The sequence below is a fragment of the Acartia tonsa genome, chromosome 9, assembly GCF_053477335.1.
Source record: "Acartia tonsa isolate MP-2025a chromosome 9, ASM5347733v1, whole genome shotgun sequence".
NCBI classification, from domain to species: Eukaryota; Metazoa; Arthropoda; class Copepoda; order Calanoida; family Acartiidae; genus Acartia; species Acartia tonsa.
The window spans coordinates 32,794,903-32,816,657 of NC_137268.1; the positions used below are offsets into that span (position 1 = coordinate 32,794,903).

Genomic DNA, 21,755 nt, shown 5'->3' on the forward strand with positions numbered 1-21,755 from the left:
GTGATACATCCCGTATTTACTAATCCTTTCCTGTTGAAGCCCCTGCAGCGATAAAATATGTCTTATATACAATAACATAAAAAAGGCTTAGGCGTTAGGTAAAAACGGAATAAGTTAAATATAAACGCCTGTGAAATAAAGTACATAAACTTTCGTTAACAAGAAATTGAAACCGACGCGAATCTCACATGTATGAGATGTGAAGAAGAATTATTTAAAATCGTACCTATGTAAAAGCCTTTACCTAAAATAGGATTTGTAGGGAGCAAAGGGGCCGACCACGAAAGAAAGAGGCTGCCCTATAGTATTATAATTATAAAAAATTAGTGTAGGAGTAAGAAAGGAAATAAAAATCCGAAAAGAAATATTTTATACAAACATATTTTCCCTGGTAAGAAATGGTGCAAAAATCCGGGGCACGATATTTCACCAGCGAACCTTGAATATTTCGCATGCGGGGACAACCCATCATCACGTATGCTGGATCATATCTGGCGTTGTACTGTGGGTGGATTTGATTGGATCTAGCCTTTGTGCCAGGTTCGAACTGTGGCCGGCGATTAAAATAGTCCTGGGTGTCCTCTTCTGAATCGGATGCATCCCTCAGCCAGGGCTTGGTGGCCATCTTGGACGCGGGGGCCGCCGTCTCTTTCCGCAGAGATGTCGGCTGGGCGGCGCCGCCCCAGTCAATTGTCTCGTCCGAAGACTCGACATCTTTCTCAGAGTCATCCTCAGATTCGGGAGGGATAAATTCTTGTCTCCTTTTCTTGTTGGGTACATAAGCTTGTTCCTCGGCTTTCCGTTTAGAAGTAGATGCAGCCATTTTCTGTATCAATTCTTGGATAGAATCCATTTGTGCCTGTAGCATCTGAATCTTGTCCTCGTCTGGAGCAGATGCGGCTGACGGCTTTTCCCCGTTGGCTTTGGGCTTCTTGGAAGCATTGGATTTATGTGAACGCCTAGATGATTCTGACTCACGCCTAGATCTTTTCTTTGGAGGAGTTTCTTCCGGGGATCTTGATTTGCGTGGATTGGCTGGGGGGGTGTCAGAAGGATTCTGAGTCGTAACCGTGCCGTTATTACCGCCGTTCCCCGTCGGATCATTGATATTGGCGGGAATCACTAAAAAGAAATATAAATAGATTAGAGAAATCATATATATCCAGAAGACAGGGAAAAATATTTCTTAACCTACTGCAAATTAAAAATATCTTAAACCTTGCAAAGGAGAAACGTGTGTAACATCTCACCCTGAGGGTTTGAAAACCTAGCCGGATTGACTGGCTGTGCCGCCGAAAAAAGGGTGAATAAAACTGTAAACCGTAAAATATCTGTTTGAAAAAATAAAAAACAGAACATTAAAGAGCTGGCGCCGCCGACAAATAAAAGCTTGCTCATAGGGGCGTATATAATATATTATAAAAAACTATCTATGATTTTAACGACGTAAAAAGAACTAAAATAAAGAGTTCTATATAAAATGGCTTCAAATATCGTGTATACACGTGGCCGTAGCAAAAACTTATGTAAATTCTGTAAAGCTAGCGCGGTCGTGCAATAAGAAAATGAGACGGCCCAATAGAAAATAGATGAAGATTAAAGGGCGTATGTAAAAAATCTTTAAATTCTTTTAAAAATTGGAAAAATAACTCCGACTAAAAATAGCAGCATTGAGGCATTTACAGTAAAAGTCGTGTTAACAGAAATAACATACCAGAAATCGAAAAAAGAAAACTGGCAATAATTAAAGGATTTTTTAGACAAGCTGAGCCATAAATCCTTGGCTGTAAGATAAAATAAGAAAAGTATTTTACCCATATTGCGAAGAGTATTCAGAGCGGCATCTGCTACGTCGTCATTCTCTGTCTCTCCTTGATCCAAAAAGTTGGCAGGCAGTTCGGGATCAGCCATAGTCGATTACAATCCGAAAGTATGAATCAATTCTGAAATAAAAGACATATAAACAAGGCGAATGACGTAAAAAAGGCGCTGAGCGTAAAAAAGAATAATTGTATTGAATAAACAACTACATCTGTTGGAATACTGGCTAAAAACATGCCAACAAAAGTAAAGTAAAGAATTCTTTATATAGTGCTGTTAGCCAAAAGAAATCGTGGGCGAATGTGTGAGCGCCTCTGAAGGGGCGATTATGTTACTAAGTATGTATATTAAGCCCCGATAGCTGGGGAAAAAATTTTTTAATTCGAAAACGCGGCATTCTTTCTTGACTGCGTTCCGAATAAAAAAGCACGTGGAAAATTCCAATATGTTCGAAAAAACATTTGTAAACCTATAGCATAAATAAATCTTAATTTTAGTTGTTTAATATATAAATAAAAAAGAATAAAATGATGGTTCGACGTAATTTGCAAACGTTTTATTTAGAAAACGTGCGGAATAAAAAGCCGCGTAAATTCGACGGAAATATTACCACGTGGTATGATATTATAACTTGACGTAATTTAAACCAAGCGTGGAAAAAGGCTTAAAAATAACAAAGAAGAAATTATGTAGCTAGTAGGGAGGGTGGGAAGGCAAATAAAAAACGTTTCCATTATAAAAAACCGCCGAATATTCTGGCTGAAATCGTTTTATCACATGCACTGGATATAATCTAAATAAACATGACAAAAATAGGACGTCATAACAAACGTTATAAAGGAATAGTCATATCCTTTACTATAACATATTAACTTAATTACATAAAACTGGAATTCGCGATTTAATTGTCGCCGAAAGGCCATATCGCTTGTAGAGCAGTTATACGTTCACTAGTTCTTCAAATGTATGACTAAGCGAGTCCGAGAGATGTATGTAAGTGGGTGTGTGTGTGTGTATGTGTGTGTGTGTGAGTGTCCGTGCGAGAGTATGTGTGTGTTCCCCCCTTCTCTTCTGTTGAGTGTCCCGTGGCCTTAATTCACAACCCTAGCTCTGTGCTTTCCCGCGGATATGTAATCAGTAAACCGACCCTCTGTGATGTACGTCTGTCCGTAGAGTATATGTGTGCGTGTGTATATGTAAGTCCGTGGGCGCTCACTCCGTCTCCTCGAGTGTATTTTCCCCCCGTCCCCTTTGTGCCAAGGTGTGGGGGGAACGTAAAGTAAATTGCCTTCCCAAAGGGAGAATATGATGCCTTCCCCTAGGGGTATAATAATCCTCTCTCCCGTCACGAAAAACGGAGAGAGAAAATGTCCGGTTTCGTGTATGAACGTATTAAATTCAATCTTCGGACCCTCGGACGTTACCGTCCGGAATATATAATATTTTTTGCCGAACTGCAGAAAACTGCGCATCCTCTTAATTAAATAATTGAAGAGGGAAACAAATGGACTTAATGGACCTTAACAGGGTTGTGCCATAGATCAAACTGCGGTATAACCGCGCTTCCTCTAATGATTGTAAGTAGAGGGGATGTCATAACAAATCAGTAATTTTTTACTTTATTTGCAATGTCATAAAAAATAGGATTTGTGAGCTCTATCCCCATAGAGGGGTCATTAGAGAAGAAACACTAATATAGCATATTGATATGACGACCTTTATCAAGGATTATCGATAATACTACGTATTTAGAAAGAAGTTTTCCAAGTTGCATATGAAATGATTTAAACAGGGATGAATTAAAGCAGAGGATTATTTCACTAACATTTTAATTCAACCCAAGTATGACAAGATTTATTGTTTTCTGGTGGTCCTATGATCCTTAATCTTTTCGAAGTACCACCCCGAAAAATTGTGACAGTCCTCTGTGGGGGGGGGTCTTGATGCTCGAACCGACCACCTGGGAAAACAAAAAATCTCGTCTAAAACTCAAAAATCAAATAAAAAACGTTTCCATTATAAAAAACCGCCGAATATTCTGGCTGAAATCGTTTTATCACATGCACTGGATATAATCTAAATAAACATGACAAAAATAGGACGTCATAACAAACGTTATAAAGGAATAGTCATATCCTTTACTATAACATATTAACTTAATTACATAAAACTGGAATTCGCGATTTAATTGTCGCCGAAAGGCCATATCGCTTGTAGAGCAGTTATGCGTTCACTAGTTCTTCAAATGTATGACTAAGCGAGTCCGAGAGATGTATGTAAGTGGGTGTGTGTGTGTGTATGTGTGTGTGTGTGAGTGTCCGTGCGAGAGTATGTGTGTGTTCCCCCCTTCTCTTCTGTTGAGTGTCCCGTGGCCTTAATTCACAACCCTAGCTCTGTGCTTTCCCGCGGATATGTAATCAGTAAACCGACCCTCTGTGATGTACGTCTGTCCGTAGAGTATATGTGTGCGTGTGTATATGTAAGTCCGTGGGCGCTCACTCCGTCTCCTCGAGTGTATTTTTCCCCCGTCCCCTTTGTGCCAAGGTGTGGGGGGAACGTAAAGTAAATTGCCTTCCCAAAGGGAGAATATGATGCCTTCCCCTAGGGGTATAATAATCCTCTCTCCCGTCACGAAAAACGGAGAGAGAAAATGTCCGGTTTCGTGTATGAACGTATTAAATTCAATCTTCGGACCCTCGGACGTTACCGTCCGGAATATATAATATTTTTTGCCGAACTGCAGAAAACTGCGCATCCTCTTAATTAAATAATTGAAGAGGGAAACAAATGGACTTAATGGACCTTAACAGGGTTGTGCCATAGATCAAACTGCGGTATAACCGCGCTTCCTCTAATGATTGTAAGTAGAGGGGATGTCATAACAAATCAGTAATTTTTTACTTTATTTGCAATGTCATAAAAAATAGGATTTGTGAGCTCTATCCCCATAGAGGGGTCATTAGAGAAGAAACACTAATATAGCATATTGATATGACGACCTTTATCAAGGATTATCGATAATACTACGTATTTAGAAAGAAGTTTTCCAAGTTGCATATGAAATGATTTAAACAGGGATGAATTAAAGCAGAGGATTATTTCACTAACATTTTAATTCAACCCAAGTATGACAAGATTTATTGTTTTCTGGTGGTCCTATGATCCTTAATCTTTTCGAAGTACCACCCCGAAAAATTGTGACAGTCCTCTGTGGGGGGGGGTCTTGATGCTCGAACCGACCACCTGGGAAAACAAAAAATCTCGTCTAAAACTCAAAAATCAAATAAAAAACGTTTCCATTATAAAAAACCGCCGAATATTCTGGCTGAAATCGTTTTATCACATGCACTGGATATAATCTAAATAAACATGACAAAAATAGGACGTCATAACAAACGTTATAAAGGAATAGTCATATCCTTTACTATAACATATTAACTTAATTACATAAAACTGGAATTCGCGATTTAATTGTCGCCGAAAGGCCATATCGCTTGTAGAGCAGTTATGCGTTCACTAGTTCTTCAAATGTATGACTAAGCGAGTCCGAGAGATGTATGTAAGTGGGTGTGTGTGTGTGTATGTGTGTGTGTGTGAGTGTCCGTGCGAGAGTATGTGTGTGTTCCCCCCTTCTCTTCTGTTGAGTGTCCCGTGGCCTTAATTCACAACCCTAGCTCTGTGCTTTCCCGCGGATATGTAATCAGTAAACCGACCCTCTGTGATGTACGTCTGTCCGTAGAGTATATGTGTGCGTGTGTATATGTAAGTCCGTGGGCGCTCACTCCGTCTCCTCGAGTGTATTTTCCCCCCGTCCCCTTTGTGCCAAGGTGTGGGGGGAACGTAAAGTAAATTGCCTTCCCAAAGGGAGAATATGATGCCTTCCCCTAGGGGTATAATAATCCTCTCTCCCGTCACGAAAAACGGAGAGAGAAAATGTCCGGTTTCGTGTACGAACGTATTAAATTCAATCTTCGGACCCTCGGACGTTACTGTCCGGAATATATAATATTTTTTGCCGAACTGCAGAAAACTGCGCATCCTCTTAATTAAATAATTGAAGAGGGAAACAAATGGACTTAATGGACCTTAACAGGGTTGTGCCATAGATCAAACTGCGGTATAACCGCGCTTCCTCTAATGATTGTAAGTAGAGGGGATGTCATAACAAATCAGTAACTAGGGGCTCTGAAGGTGTTGTAGTTTTAAAGGAAAAGGTTTCCGGTTCCTTGCTCGAAGGAAAGTCCAGTAAGTCATACAGTAACGCCACCCAGCGGCACTTAAAAATATTTTTTGTATTCTTTTCTAGAAGCGAATTCTCTTGTGAGGGCTGTGGTACGCTCCCCCAAAATACTTGTAAACCTTCCAAGGACCTTCAAGAAGTTATTTTTTAAAGTAGAACCGTATCAGTTTAGCGGTTAGCGAGATTCTTCGATACAAACAGATACTTCGATACTTTTATGTAAGGATGAAAGCAAATTGAAATTATCAAATCAAATCATGTCACTGTTATGTTTATTTTATTATGATAAGATTAATCTCCAACACAAAACCAACAAATATAAAAAAACGAGGATGACAACATCCATAAAAGCGAAGCTCTAAAACGGTAAGACAAAAAGGGCATTAATACTTGTAGAGTGTTAGAACTGAATAATCAGAATATAAAAGTATAAGAGTCGAAGCAAAATTGTAAGTAAATTTGTTGAAAAACTGCTTGATACAGGATAATGTTCATGGACAATGACATACTTACACTTTTAGGACTTGATTATAGAGTTGCTTCGCTTAAAACATTATACTTTGTTGTCCCTGGAATCAATATACCAAAAATCATAAAAAATTGTTGTTAAAAAAGTAAAATAATCAACATGTTTAAAATAAACGTACGGACATTCTGGTAATGATTATAGAGTTGCTATGTTTTCTAAATCGTACTTAACTACTAAAGAAAACACCATAGAAAGTTTGAAATCGATAGGATAGTCTTAACATGCCTAAATTAACGAAAAAAGCTATCCGTCACGGACGGACGGACGTACGGATCTACCCTAATTATAGAAAAGCTTCGCTTTTAAAAAGCTTTATTTATATTTTAATATCAAAAATGAACGTCAGCAAGCCTTGTTGTATTTGGCATGTAATAAATTAGAATTTTGATTGATTAATATAATTTTCCATTGGAAAATTAAAATATTAGGGGGGGATGTTTAGTAGGAAAATTTCTAAGGGGACGTGGGGCTGTGGGTAGTTGACTTTTTTCAAGAGACGTTTTTAAAAGCAGATAGCTCTTTTAATTAATTCAGACATGTTAGAATTGTCCCATCGAGTTCAAACTTTGCATTATGAATCTTGTTAGGTAGGATTTAGAAAGTGTAGCAAGTCTGAACGTCTATTTAAAATATGTTTTTTCTAACTTTGCAGACAACAACTTTTTGTATGATACAACTATCCTATTCATCTGATTTTTGAAATAATGAATCCTAGAACAACAATATGTAATTGTACAGTATTATAATTAATGCATATCCATAATAAAATCCTAAATATCAAAGTATGTCCTTTACAGTATTCTGTATTTATTAAATTTTGTAATAATTAACAAAAGCCTTAAATTGCTGAAAGCATATTTGTCTTAGGATTCACTATTTTAGAAAAAATGAAGCCAATTAGTTCATATAGAATTTATATCAAGAAAACTCCAAGTGGGGAGACACAGAAACCCTACGAGTAACTGCAATATAATTATGTAATTTTTCACTTGAACCAAAAGAGCAAACTCTTATTACCACCTCTTTCAAAGTGTTCATTTAGAATACAAAATTATGATAATTACATCACTTTATTTTATTTTTGCATATTTATATAACTGGCATTTTATACATTAAAATTATTATTGAATACTCCAAAGTAAGAAAAATTTATCGCTGCAAATTGTGTAACAATTTGTATTTGAATTGCCATTAATTTGAATTAGGTAGATATTTTCCATAGTTAATATTTTTAAAGATTTATTAAAATATTTTTCATGCATTTTTACATGTACACCACATATACTCAAAAAGGATGAACTGAATTTAGTTTCCGAAAGTGTGCGTAGCTTCCGCGTCCTATCTCAATATTTGCTACTAGCTAAAAAAGCTTCAAACTTAAAAAAAAAATCAAAATTTGAAAAATTTAAATTTTTTGAATGTATAATGTATAAATCGTTTATACATTAAATCGCTTTTCCATTTGACCGGAGTCGCTGAAAATAGGATCTGCAATAATTGGGTTATCTGCTGTACACTTTAGGAAACTAGGGTTTGAATAGGAAATCATTTTCAGCTGATCTCAAAAAGTGAAGAACTGAGATTAGGTTGCATTCTTGAAGAGGAGTTAATGTTATGTAAAATGAACAAAATAGTAAAAAGAATTTAAATGATAGGCCGACTGTTTGTCTGTCCATTAAACTTTCATTTAAAAGAAATGCATTTTTTAAACCGCATATTTTTTGTTTAATTTTTTAAAAACTGCACCTCTCAGGCATATATTTCAAAGAATTTTAATTTTCTACTACGTAGTTTTCAAAATATCAAAACTTGAAAATTATATTTTTGTGATATATGCAACGTATATAGCGGTCTTGTTTTCACAAAAAAACAGCTGTTGAAATTCCGTGGAATACATTTATTGATATTAATATTGATTTTATTTTTGAGTGTGTAAAAATTTTTAAATACAAAATAATGACTTTGATTTTCTCTCCATAGAAATAAATTGAATACAAACACAATGAAACCATAATTCCCTTTATTATTATTCATATTCAATTTCCGCGGTTTTCTCTAAGTGCTAGTCAAGCAAAAAGAACATTCTTCTTTTGGAATAATTGAAGGGGTAATAATTTTTCGTGAGTTGTTAACTTTAAATCAAGGTTTAGCTAGCTTAAATTAGGTACAGGGAAGACCCGCAGGAAAAGTATTCCCGTAGGGTCTAGGCATGAGAGAAAAATACATATCAATTTATTTAAGAAATTAGGGAATGGGGGGTTAGTGCTCGATAGACACTAGGAGGTAGAGCACCCATTATATTGATTTTCCATATAATAATCAATTTTTTTCATTTCACTACACACCAAAGACAATCTATAATACAAAGTAGAACGATGTCTGTCCGTCTGTCCGTCTGAAGCTTAAGATCTCGGTAACCACTGAACCGATTGGGCTCTACTCTTTAGGAAATATACCTACTGGTCCTGTGATGGTTTTAAGCTATTTTCTCGGGGGGTGGGACACCCCCAACCCCCCCCCAAAAAAATTTTTTTTTTACTTTTTCTTTTTAAATCTAAAATACAAAAATTAGGTTGATCAAACCTCTTGGGGCAAAGCCTCTAGAGGCTAGGGGCGAAGCCGCTAGTTCTAATATAAAGTTTTTATCAAAAAAAATAATTTTAGTTTATCGATACCTATGATTTTTGTGTCCGCTAAAAATTCAAAAACAATTGTATGTAATAAAGATTTATAAGTAACAAGATGTCTATCTGTTTGTATGTACCGTAGGATCTAGCTCACCGCTGGACCAATATGGTATTCCTTTGCAATAAAGCTTCTTGTATGTCCAAGAAAGGTTTACAACTATATTGGGGGAGGGGAAAAATACCCCCGTTCCGCCAAAAAACATAGGTATATTATTAAATAGTTTATTTAAAAGAATCATTAGGTATCAAAGTTGATATAAATAAAGAATTGCAAATGTCAGCTATTTTGAAAAGGAGAGATTTAATAAAGAAGGGAAATATGATACGAAATATTTTACGTTTGCACACACACACACACACTTGTGCGAATTGGATATGCGACCAATTTTACAAAATAAGCCTGTTATGAAACAAAATGTTAATTTTAACTAAAATTTTACATTTTCATGCATTTTAAAAATATGTAATCTACCTAGTATTTTTGGATCATGGAAAGAAAACGAAGTAGCGGGTTTCATCGTCTTTTCGCAGTAGATTTTGTTAGGGTATATTAGGTTAGATGTACTTAGATAACATTTAGCTCACCTTCACCACCAGTAAGAGCATCTTAAAGGCCATCATCCTCAAAATCAAGATTTTAAATTGGATTTTTTTAACACATCAAAAAACATTTTTGTATACTTTTCAGGGTAATTTTTATCTTTAACATGTATTTAGCTTCATCCATAAGACTGGGGGTCAGCAGCTGTCCTCTAAAATGATAAGAATAGAATTTCTTTTTTTCAATTATTTCTTATTTAGAAAAATCATTAAAATCTACCTTAAACTGTTTCTCATTATAATGAATGCATAAATCCCTTAAAAAATTGTTATTTTATCAGAATCATTTTTTAAAAGTGGAGAAAAGTGCAAAACAAACGTTTTCTCATTGATTTTCTTTTGATTTGCATAATGACGTGGATCGATAAAAAATAAAAAAATATAGATTTTGATTGAAATTTAAGCATTTTACTTTAAAAAGAATCTTTTTCTTTTATCATACGTGTTGCTTTAACAAATAGAAACAATGTACTGTAAAGCTGTACACTTATAGACTACCGTAGACAAAATATCCAGGAAAATGTAGATTGCATAATGAAGTGGTTCGGGGTTTAAAAGAGCAGCTAGCAGACGAAAAGATCCCCAACAGGGGCATCCCAGTATAGTAATTGTCTGTTTATACTAGGATTGGCAATATGTCCAATTTTTAGACCAGATTCTGATTCTTACAAAAATCCGCGTAAAATGAAACGGAATTATCCGTGGATTCCGGATTCTTATTTTTTTGACGGATTCTGGATTTTCGGATTCCAGATTCTATCAATATTTTTAAATGGTCTTTTTAAAAATTTTTTATGGGATTAAATTTTATTGGGTACTGGATAGAATCTAAAGCTGCTTATTTTCATATTTTCACAGTAGCTTTTCTCCTATTTCTAGACCCTACAGCGGCCATTTACTAACCCTTACTCAACCTAACCTAACCTAAAAATAAGCATGAAAAGCTACTGTGAAATGAAAATAAATATAAAAAAACGCATCAGTAGATTCTAATATTATACCTGTAGTTAAGGAGAAACAATAAAATACTTTTTTATTTCTTAATAAAATGACTTAGTTAAAAATTAAAATATATATCCGGACCAAAAAAACTCAAGACGCTAATTTCAGCCTAAAAAATTAACAATCAGAATCCGCTATTAAAATAACGGATTCAGGATTCCAAAATTGTACGGATTTCGGATTCAGATTGCCAACCCTAGACTTTATAAATCTATATATATACATTAACTGTTTTAGATCTATAAGTCGAGTTCTAAAAGAAAGGCTCATATCCTGAAGAAACATCCTGGACAACCTTTGCCAGCAAGTGTCAGGTATGCTTGATTTCCAGAATCGCTTCCAAACCGATTAATATCCGATGGATTAGATTAGAATTCTCAACCATACTAAAAAGTAATGTATAGCATCGTAGTATATCCAGTTTTCTACGAATATAAAATGTATAATCATAACATTAAAACCAGTTTTGTTAGGCTGTGCCTTTGAAATCTCGGCTCTAAAAAAATGGTTTAATCTTATAAGTGTACTTTTTATATCCGCGGAAAGCTGTTTATAATACGATGCGATAAATAGGTAATTGATATCTCAGAGAGGGGACATTGGAATGTAAGTTATACCTGTACCCAAAGCTTATGAACATTTTGTTTTGAATTTTGGCTTTAAAACTTTGTGTACTTAGAAGATCCTATTTGGTTAGTTCAACTTTGATTTTAATCTACAGAAGGGGTAATTTTGATATACAATAACTTAGATATACATCATTTTATCGTCAATTGTCTTATCCCTTTAGATCACAGTATAAAAATAATGTAATAATATCTCGTTAAACTCTACAAAAAAGTCTCAACTCATCCTTTGCTACTGTAGTTACTAAATCTGAAATGCAGGGGGGGTCAGGGTGGGGACATTGGAATATAAATTTTACTGGTCCCAAAGTTGAACATTTTCTCATAATTTTGCCATTAAAACTTTGTATACTTAGATCCTAATTGGTTAGTTCATATATAATGTACATCAATTTATCGTTCATTGTCTTATCTCTTTGGATAAGGTAAAAATATCTCGTAAAACTCCACAAAAAATAAGTCCTAACTTATCCATTGCTACTGAAGGTAGGTACTAAATCTGTAATGGTTTTTGTGTTGGAACTTAATGCCATGATTACAATACTAATTACATACACTGGGAGGAAGGGGACAATGGCCTGTTTATTACACTAGTACCCAAAGTTTTATCAATACTTTTTCTTATCCGTTGTCTTAACAACTTTGGGGACTTTAGTGAATTCTTATGGTTCATTAAGTTTAGTTTCCAAATGTTTTAACCACTAAATGTAATATACAGAAGGGATAATTTAGTGCATCTTCAATGGGGATGTACATCAATTTATTGGCCATTATATTATCCCTTTAGATCCCTGAATTACATACATGTTCAGTTCAGGGATAGGGATTAGAAATATTGCAATTAAAGTATATCTCTTTTACCTGTGTTTTAGCCTCTATCTCTAATAGACGCCGAGTAAATCACATTTTTTGTCTCCCATTCCATTAACGTAGGACCGACAGACAATCAAAGTTTTCTTTCTTAAGAAAAGCACTAATTCCTTTTAGAATTTAGACGTCTCCTATAACATTACCAATGGACCAACGTCGCGTCGGACCAAGAAAATTTAATTTTTTGAACATTGATATACAGGGAATTTTGCATAAAAAAATATGCCTTATATCTTAAACAGCAGCTGTGAAAATAACATTTCCCCATTTGTGTAGCTTGGAACGGGAGGAAATTTCGAATTATAGAATTACTTCGCTACTAAAGTTTGTCTTCAGATTCAATATCCTTGTTTATCTGAATTACATCTGCTAATGGCAAACATTACAACAAACACATTTTTTTACAAAATAAACATTGGTCTTTTTTAGTGCCTAGACACTTTATTGCATTTGCTAATTAATGTCTGAAAAATAATGTTTTTTTTTGTAAAAATAGATATTTTTTAAAAACTTGGACACGTACCAAATAAATAGAAGAGTTTTAATGCTTAAATAAGGCATATATTCAGGGTGGGCATACAAAAAAACCACCCAAAAAAACCCACCCAGGGTTTTTTTTTAAAACCCAATAAAACCCCCATAAAAACCCTTAAAACCCTGGGTTTTTAAGGGTTTTTGGGTTGGGTTGGGCTGGGCTTTTTAAAAAAACCCTGGGTTTTTCCCCACCCTGCATATATTGCATGCTGAAATAGTTGTTTTAGTTTTAAGTTAGTTCTGACTTAGAAATCATAGCAAAGGGGTAATTCCACGAAATGCATTTGGACTGAAAAAGTTATCCCAGTATTTTTTTCTATGATATGATAATATCTCTATGTAAAGAGAACATAAACTAAAGAATTTTAATTTTGCAACATGTATTTTTGAATCTTAAGACTTGAAATTTATATTATTGTGATGTATGCAAATTTTGATAGAATCTTGTAATCGCCAATTACGCATGAAAAATATCTTGAGTTGTGCCTAGTTGTTCGTTTCTTTGCAGTATATGCAAAACATTGAATAAATGCTTAATGTTTAAGATAATTTTCTTATTCATTGTCCCTCCATTCTCGTTTATTAAATAGTTTCAACAAATTCTAATATTTAAAGGAAGGGGACAGATGTGACATATTTTATGCCAAAACTAAAAGTCAAAAGAACATGACTTAAACAGCACTGGAATTTGCCACGGCAGTCACTTTAAAGAGGAGCAATGTGGAACTATGCTGTAACTCTTTTTTTAGTTGAGTTCCTTTGGCTTTTAGTTTTGGTTTCAAAATGTGTCACACCCGCCTCCCCCCTTTTCTTTAGAATATTTTTATTTAATCATAATACTTGTATCATTTTTGTCAAATGGTACCTATTTAAGCTTGATATATATTTTATTTTAATTATACCTATTTAAATTTTTTTAGGAATGTGCAAAGTGACGATGCCGCGTATGCGCTTGCTGTTGGTAGAAAGTCGTCTTTGCCCTACAGCTGTTCTGCGTGTCATAAACAATACGTTGATAAGGTAAGCTTATTGAAATGATATCAGTGCGTTTTAGGTTATTCTTTTAGTTTAATAATAGTGATTAATTTTTTGGAAGGATTTGTTTGTTTTAATTAAAAAATCTGTCAAATTCAAAGATAATTAATTGTGCGTGAAAGGGATGGTTCTACAATAATAGCATCAATATAGAATTATCAATATCAGTAGTTTTTTTTTCATATCCAAGGTTCTTGTCATAAAATAACATAATTTTGTGTGCATCTTATTTCTAGCTTGACAAAGAGTTAAGACTCTAGGGGGCTTGGTGTTGCTTCGGGTACTAAACCTCTCTTCACGCCCATCAGACAACCAACTCTCTGAGATGCACGACCCAACTGTTCCAACTGTGCATGGTATTAACAAGTTGCGCCTGTTTTGGGCCAAGGCATTCCCCCTACTCTAACTATTTACGATGCGCATCTGACATAGTAGCAGTGGGAACCATTTTTAACGTCTTTAGTTATGACGCGGTGTCGGACCAAGATTCGAAACTGTCACCTTCCCGACGACGAGCGGATGCGCTACGTGTTGAGCCACGGTCGCGGGTTTAACATTCTAATGTTACCTATTTATCTTGTATTTATGGTGTAATTCTTTTGAAGTAGTTTAGGTATTTGAACTGCTTTAAGTATCTAAAATGATATTGTATACTTCATGGAAATGTACCTTATGTTTTTCTTCAAATAATTGTTACGTAATTCAATGCGTACTTTTTATTCCTTTTCATGATTTAAAAGGAAAAGAATACATCGAAAACTTATATTATCTCGTGTTTAAAGATAATTTCAACAAAAATTATACAATTCTGAAGAAATAAGACTAATTTATAACTTCCTTGGAATTGATAAATTTCCTGCACGCTACAACTTAAATTCATTCTTAAATGCATTTCCTAAAACTGCATGAAAAGATTTGAAGAACGATTTCATATTTGTTTTCGGTTTCATACAAGATTTCTTTTTATTGGCTGCTCCCCTAGAGGGGTTAAGTCCACCGTCCACTTTCAATTTTATTTTTAGTAGTGAATAAATGATTGACCGATAGGTCATCATTTATTCACGAGGGTAAGAAATATTCATTCCTAAACAAAAAACTGGACAGGAATATCATTCTCATTTAAACAAAAAACTCATTTTTCTATGCTAAAATGTGGTTTAATTTTGGTTTTTAATTTTCATTTATTTCCCGGCTATGATCATTTATATCCCTGATATCAAGTTTCTTTTAATAATTAATAAAAATTCTAAAATCTTCCAAAAAAAATTAAAAATCTTCTAAAAATGACTACCTCCGGGAAATAAATGACTACCTCCAGGAAATAAATGAATATTTACATCCACTATTTAAGGGATTGTTTATATGGGAATGTATTTTCCCTTTTTTAGGGGGGGGGGGGTATTTTTCCATTTATGATATGTCTTGGGAGGGTGAAGGTACTCTCCTCTAAAATAGTTATAGCGCTTGGCCTATGACCTATGAGAAACTACGGAGAACTACATCGGTTTTGCCGTTAACGAGATTCTTCATTACACAAAAACTTACATAAAAAACAGTAACAAGCCCTTTTCACTCCACAGAGGAAGCATAGGCCGCTGACAATTTGTCAGTGTTTCTGTAACAATGTGGCTTTTATATGGATGTAAGATAGGGTTGTAAGCCCTAAGCCCTATGATTGCGGTGTAAAGCTTCCATTTGCCCATCAGACAACCAACCCTTTGATTGCACGACCTTTGTCTGAGAAGTCCTAACTGTGCATGGTAGTGAGTTGCGCCTGTTTTGGGCCAAGACATTCCCCCTACTCTAACTATTTTTGTCGCGCACCTGACATAGCAGCAGAGTAGGAACCATTTTTAACGTCTTTAGTTATGACGCGGTGTCGGTCCGAGATTCGAACCTATCACCTTCCCGACTACAAGCGGATGCTTACATATCCTGAGGAAATTTATAAACAAGAATAGATATCAAACACTTTGATAAGGTTTAAAGTACACAAATACAGCCACTTAAAAAAAAAACATATTTTCAGGAATAGGTCAATAAAAGATTTGATATCTTAGAATTTTATGTGTTGATTAATTTTTTTTTCATTGAATGCCCCCAACCCCCCTCATCGTTTATTGTTTTATTTTTCAAGCTTTTATTGCGTTATTATACAAAGTTTCAACGAAAATTTATAGAATATAAAGTAATATTCATTAATTTGTTTAAAATCTCTCAATAAAATAACAACTTTGATAATTCAAACAAGAAAGAATTTGTGCTGCTTTTGGTTTACTTAATCTATTATACTCTTTTAGGGATTAGACATTGGCCGAAAAAGATGTACTAAATTGCCTCTTCTGTAGATGACAATTAAGTACGTAACATTTGAACACTCATATTAATGAACTTTAAATGGACTTAAAATGGTTTTTGGCTATTTTTCAATCCCACCTACTTTCCCTCTTAAGGTTCTAGAAGTCCGTTCAAACCCTACTTAAGATACAGGGATGATACAATGGACGAAAAAATGTGTTCCTCTTATTATTTTGTGTTCAATTCTTTCTTTGGTAGCTCGTAAGTATTAGAGACGATAGGGGTTTAGATTTATTGATCAATCATTGACTCTCCTTTCTCTTCTTACAAATTTTAATTGATTGGTTCATTAAGTTGGGTGTCCAAAAGTTGCAACAACTTTAACCTATTGTCGGCCATTATTTTATCCCTTTAGGTTCTGGGTAATATGATAACAATTTGAATATGGAAATTTGGGAACATTAAACTTATTTTCTTTGCACATTTTACAAAATTATTTTCCTACATTCTTCACATTAGGATGGACTTTTATGAATTTAGATTACAAATTAATTTCAACTTTCTCTCTGTCTCTCCAGACTTTCAGGGCTATTTAGGGGTTCAGGGATAAGTAAATGGCAGAACAAGAATGATTACACCCAATAGTAGCAAAGATGTATGAAATTATAAACAAAATATATTGGCAAGGTATGCTTATTTCCGCAACCGTTTAATACACATTAACTAGCAGAGATCTTTGACCGCACTCTCCTGCATTAGGTAGCTTGTTAATTTTCTGCTTTAAAAAATATTTATATATTGAAAGGTCAGGAAAAAGAAAGCTCCTTCTTTTTGAAAACAATAATAGGATAAATTGAATTGAAACCTAAAACTATCTTATAGTTGGATATCCTTTTCTCCCTGTGGTTCTGAAATATTAATTATCATATTACTTTTCTAGTTATAATTCTTAAAAGGGATATTATAATATTCTAATATTTGAAGCTCGGTTAGTTTAATCCTAACATAAATAACAGGATGTCTCTCAGTTTGTGATTAACGAAGGATCTTGCTAACCACTAAACTGATATTGTTCTCCTTTAAAATGTAGCTTCTCATAGGTCCTGGAAATGTTTTAAAAATATTTTGTGGAGGGTAATGCCGCCCATTAAAGAGAAATAGCTCCTAGAAAAAATGCCCTCCCCCCCCAAAAAAAAAAAAATTGTCCTTACTTTTAAGAAAAAATTAGAAATATGATTAAAATTTAAGAAAGCAAATTAATTAAGATGTGTTATTTCTCAAATGTTAACTAAATTAATAAAAAATTAAGCGCACACTTTTCCTTACAATTCAGTTTGATTTTGAAGCTTAAAAGTTTTAAGAATGTGGAGGGGGTGGGGGTATAGTAGAGCATCGAAATTTTTTTGTCATGGATTCGTAAACACCTAAGCTTGATCTTTAAATCGTTTTTATGCCGCGCTGAATCGGGGCGATTCAGAGGTGAACCGTAGGCGCGCTGGTGGTAAGCCACAGCGCACCTGATTTTTAAAAGATTTTCGGCGCGGTGTTGTTAAATCGCTTGCGCACTCACTAAAATATCGATCCGCGCCAGTACAACTTTATTACTTAAGCAGTGCCAGTAAGGTATTTTATATAAAATACCATGTCAGTATGGTATTTTATATAGAACATTAATATATAATTTATTTTAAAAATAACTATAAAAATGTTTTCACGATAGTTTTGCAATAAAATATTAAAGTAATTAAAAAAATATCCATTTATTACATATGCAATGGGTCTTTTGTTGGGGCTCAGTGCATGATTCACCCCGATTTAAACCGGCAATGCCACTCGGTGAGTGCCATTGCCGCGCCGGGCCCGCGCCACTGCCCGATTCAAATCGCCCATGCAAATTCGATTTAAAGATTGATATTAATAATTTGATGGTGCGCCAAATGAATCGCCCCGGTTTAAATCACCTATAAACGATTTAAAGATCGAGCTCTAGACAAAATTTATTATAAGAGGCAAAGTTTTTTTAAAATGATGTTCGTTCATTTTAAAAATTAATGTAAATTTCTTGTTTTAAGAACATGATATAAATATATATTGTCAGCAAAGTACCTAGATATTAAATATTTACAAACTGTTTTATCATCTTCATAAAATACCCAGCGAGAATCACTTTATATTCTGGATATTTTATATTAACATAATGGACATTATAAATACTTTTTATTAACTTTTTGTTTTATATAGCTAATGAACATCTAGGTTTCCTAAAGTATTAAAAAGAAGAAAATAAGAACATTAGTCACTAGATTGTGACCAGTAACGTCCAAGTTGGGGGGGTAAGGGGGAATAACCCTTCTCCCTCTTTTTGGTTTTTAGTTTTTACCTTCCACCCAAAAAAAAGCTTAAACGTCCTTGCCTCTATAATTTACAGATTATCTCCCCCCCCTCAAAAAAAATATATTTCAATTTCCCTGCCTTCTTACTCAGTGAAAAGCTTGGACGTCCTTGATTGTGACAATTAAATAAACCAAAACAAAATGTAATAAAGAATTTTGAAAACTACTTAATTTCGCTAAGCTTGAATGTATTTTGCCATCCTTGTTATCCAATACTTAAATGGTATAACTGAGGTATAAAAACTTTGATGTTAACAAAGCTTTTGACAAAACTTTATTAGATGTTACCAAAGGTTTTAACTAAACTTTATTAATCCCTGTAAATTTTTATGCCTCTACTTATCTCACTTACAATGTGAAGCTAATCTATAATATACTTTATTCCTCCGTCACAATATGTGAGTTTGGGAATGTGCAATATGAGGCTTAACTAACAGAAAATATGATGAACATATCCTAAAAGAAATTTAATACTATTGAACTTCTGAACTCTATATTTGAATTATTATGCTTTTTGAAACAAAGGCATCTGGTGTTCACTTCTACCACCAATGCTTTCTCGTCATTCGTATAGCTTTTGGGACATCTAAAATGATGGTTCTCAAAAAGTTTGTCTTTGCTGTCCGTCCGTTCGTCTGCATATCTTTTTATATTGAGTTTAAATTGATTGTCGCATATTAGAAGCAGAAAAATAATAAGTATAGCATTTGAAATCCTTTTAGTTCTAGTTTCTAAAAAAATAAGTAACTGTTTTGTTTTACTTTTATCTAAAGAAATACTTTTGACACCTAACTTATTTATTGATTTTAAAAAGAATTTAATTTATAATACATATTTTACATTCACAATTGAAGTACCTACTGTCGTGCAACATATTTACAATGGATATTGTCATCCTTGCTCTACCTATCTTTATCTTACGATATGCTACTTTTTTATGTGAATTTCTCGTAAAACTTGAGCCGTAAATAGAAGCTTACAACCATGTTAACATGTACTTTATTCTGTTTTTAGGGTATTTCATTTTTCGAACATTTTCATATTTTCATTAGCTAAATTGTGAAATTGTGATTGGAGGTAAATTCTTACAGCTTTCAAATGTAGTTCTTAGGAATTTGGGCTAATATTTATTCTTCATACATTATCAAACCCATGAAATTTGAGTATTTAAGATTAAATTCTTATCTTACATTTTTCACTTTCTTACTCTTTTACCTGTATTTTAATGCTTTGTATCTTTAATATATTATAATATCTTCTCTTTTTAGGGGTATTTTTGGGAATAGTCCCTTTCGTGGCAACGCCCCTTAAGGACGATTCGTTGTATTTTAAAAATGGCTTTTGATAGGTTATTATAGGTTAGGTTATATTGGGTTATGTGATTGCCCTGCAGGATTAGCCCATTGGTCCCGCAGAGTTAGAGCCCCCACGCAGGGGCTAGAAATAGGAGAAAAGCTACTGTGAAAATACGAAGAATCGCCCTTTAAGGGGCGTTGCCATGAAAGAGACTATAATACACGTCTTTTTTTCCTCATATCTTTTTTTTCTTGATTCTTTTTTCATCTTTATCTTACTTTCTTTTTTATCTATCACCTTTTCTCATTGTAATTCCTTCTCTTTTAATCTCTTTTTTCATTTTTTCTTATTTTTCTCAAAATTATTAAAATCTTCATACTATTACTGGGATATGTCTAATAAGATCTCAATGATAGCTCTACATCTCAGGGAGGGAGGGGACATTGAGCTGTTTATTACAATAGTCCCCAAAGTCTTTTAAGAACGTTTTTTATTCATTGGCTGAACAACCTGGGGACTTTTATTGAATTTTGATTGGTTAGTCCACTTTGCTGAGTGTCCAAAGGTTTTAACCACTGAAGAAGGGGTATTTTTGTGTATCATCATTCGGAATGTACATCAATTTATTGGCCATTGTCATATCCCTTCAGATCTCTGTGTGTTTGTGCATAAATTGAACTACCCTACTTTGATATGGTTGAAAATATTGCTTTTTACGATGTAACATAAAGTGGGAAGAGTGAAAAATATGAGGATATCTAGGTATGTATGAATGCATGTATAGTGTTCAATTTAAGTTAATTACAAAATGTGTAAGGTAGACTAGCAAAAACACGTGACATGTACTTAGGAAGGCAAAGCTTTTCTACAATTAGTGCAGGTCCTTTCCTACAGGATAGCTCTGTTCGGAAACTTGGGCATTTTAGAATTGTTCTATCGATTTCAAACTTGATATTTTAAAAAACAGTCATGTATAATTTAGAAATCTTAGCAGCTCTGTAATATTACCAGAAAATCCGAATGTCCATGTACAACAAGTTGATATTTTAGCTTTTTTGATTAATAATATTTTATATGATCTATTATTTTGATATCACTAAAATGATCATGAGTACGATTAGATACAATTTTGCAAAACTTCCGTATAATCAAGCTTTAAAAGGTAAGTATATCCGCATCTGTGACAGATTTATTAAATTTCTTGTCAAATAATATTTAAGATGCTGCCACTCTACATTTCTGAATCTCCAGTGTCGAATAATTTTGTTTATTGTAATCAATTTATCATCCATTGTCTTATCCCTTAAGATTCCTGCCTATTTTCCAAAGTCTAATTTGCAAGAATATAAAAAAAGTTTGATTACTTTGTAAAAGGATTACATTGTAATATGTCAGATGAAATGCCCAAGATAAGAAAACATGGAGTTTCTACAAACTTGCAAATTTTGTATTCAAGATAATTTGCAATTATGACTTCCATTGCAATTTTGTAGATGATCTGGCATTTAAGTATTTTTTTCTGTGCTTTTGAGTGAGTAAGAAATTAACTTATCCCCAATTATCCTTTTTGCATTTTGTTTATTAAGAAAGGCGATAGCCCTAGCCTTAAGTAATTGCTTAGTTGAACACACAAACCTGGCCTCTCAATTTTAACTCTTAAAGACTTTTAGGTATAGTCCCTTTTCGTGGTAACGCCTCTTAAGGGGCGTTTCTTCGTATCACGCTTGGTTTTTTATTAAATGAATAAGTTAGGGTACAATGTTTGGCACTTTCGATATAAGTAAATGATAATAAAAAACCCATAGAATGCGATAATAACTTCAG

At 33.9% G+C, this 21,755-nt stretch overlaps 2 protein-coding genes across 4 annotated transcripts in view; one reads left to right on the forward strand and one right to left on the reverse strand.

Moving 5' to 3' along the window:
* LOC145328801 (uncharacterized) overlaps positions 1–21,755 on the forward strand; it is a 119,812-nt gene that overhangs the window by 90,011 nt on the left and 8,046 nt on the right. For all 3 annotated transcript variants that reach the window (XM_080172671.1, XM_080172673.1, XM_080172672.1), the window contains exons 54-55: positions 11,117–11,193; positions 13,830–13,929. In XM_080172671.1, coding sequence (XP_080028797.1) covers positions 11,117–11,193; positions 13,830–13,929 — 177 coding nt within the window. The remainder of the gene's footprint in view (positions 1–11,116; positions 11,194–13,829; positions 13,930–21,755) is intronic.
* Positions 20–4,195, reverse strand: LOC145328347 (uncharacterized). The gene is made up of 3 exons (XM_080171976.1): positions 1,815–4,195; positions 439–1,122; positions 20–42 (listed from the first exon to the last, which is right to left on the reverse strand). Exons 1-3 carry the CDS (start codon positions 1,909–1,911, stop codon positions 20–22), a joined length of 804 nt encoding a protein of 267 aa, XP_080028102.1. The 5' UTR covers positions 1,912–4,195.

Bases quoted from the DNA above. Each gene is read 5' to 3' on its own strand.
- LOC145328347 (XM_080171976.1), bottom strand. From the start codon at position 1,911: ATGGCTGATCCCGAACTGCCTGCCAACTTTTTGGATCAAGGAGAGACA. The intron at 1,123-1,814 runs GTAAAATACTTT...ATTTCTTTTTAG, and splicing joins GAATACTCTTCGCAATATGG to TGATTCCCGCCAATATCAAT. The intron at 43-438 runs GTTCGCTGGTGA...TTATCGCTGCAG, and splicing joins CCGCATGCGAAATATTCAAG to GGGCTTCAACAGGAAAGGAT.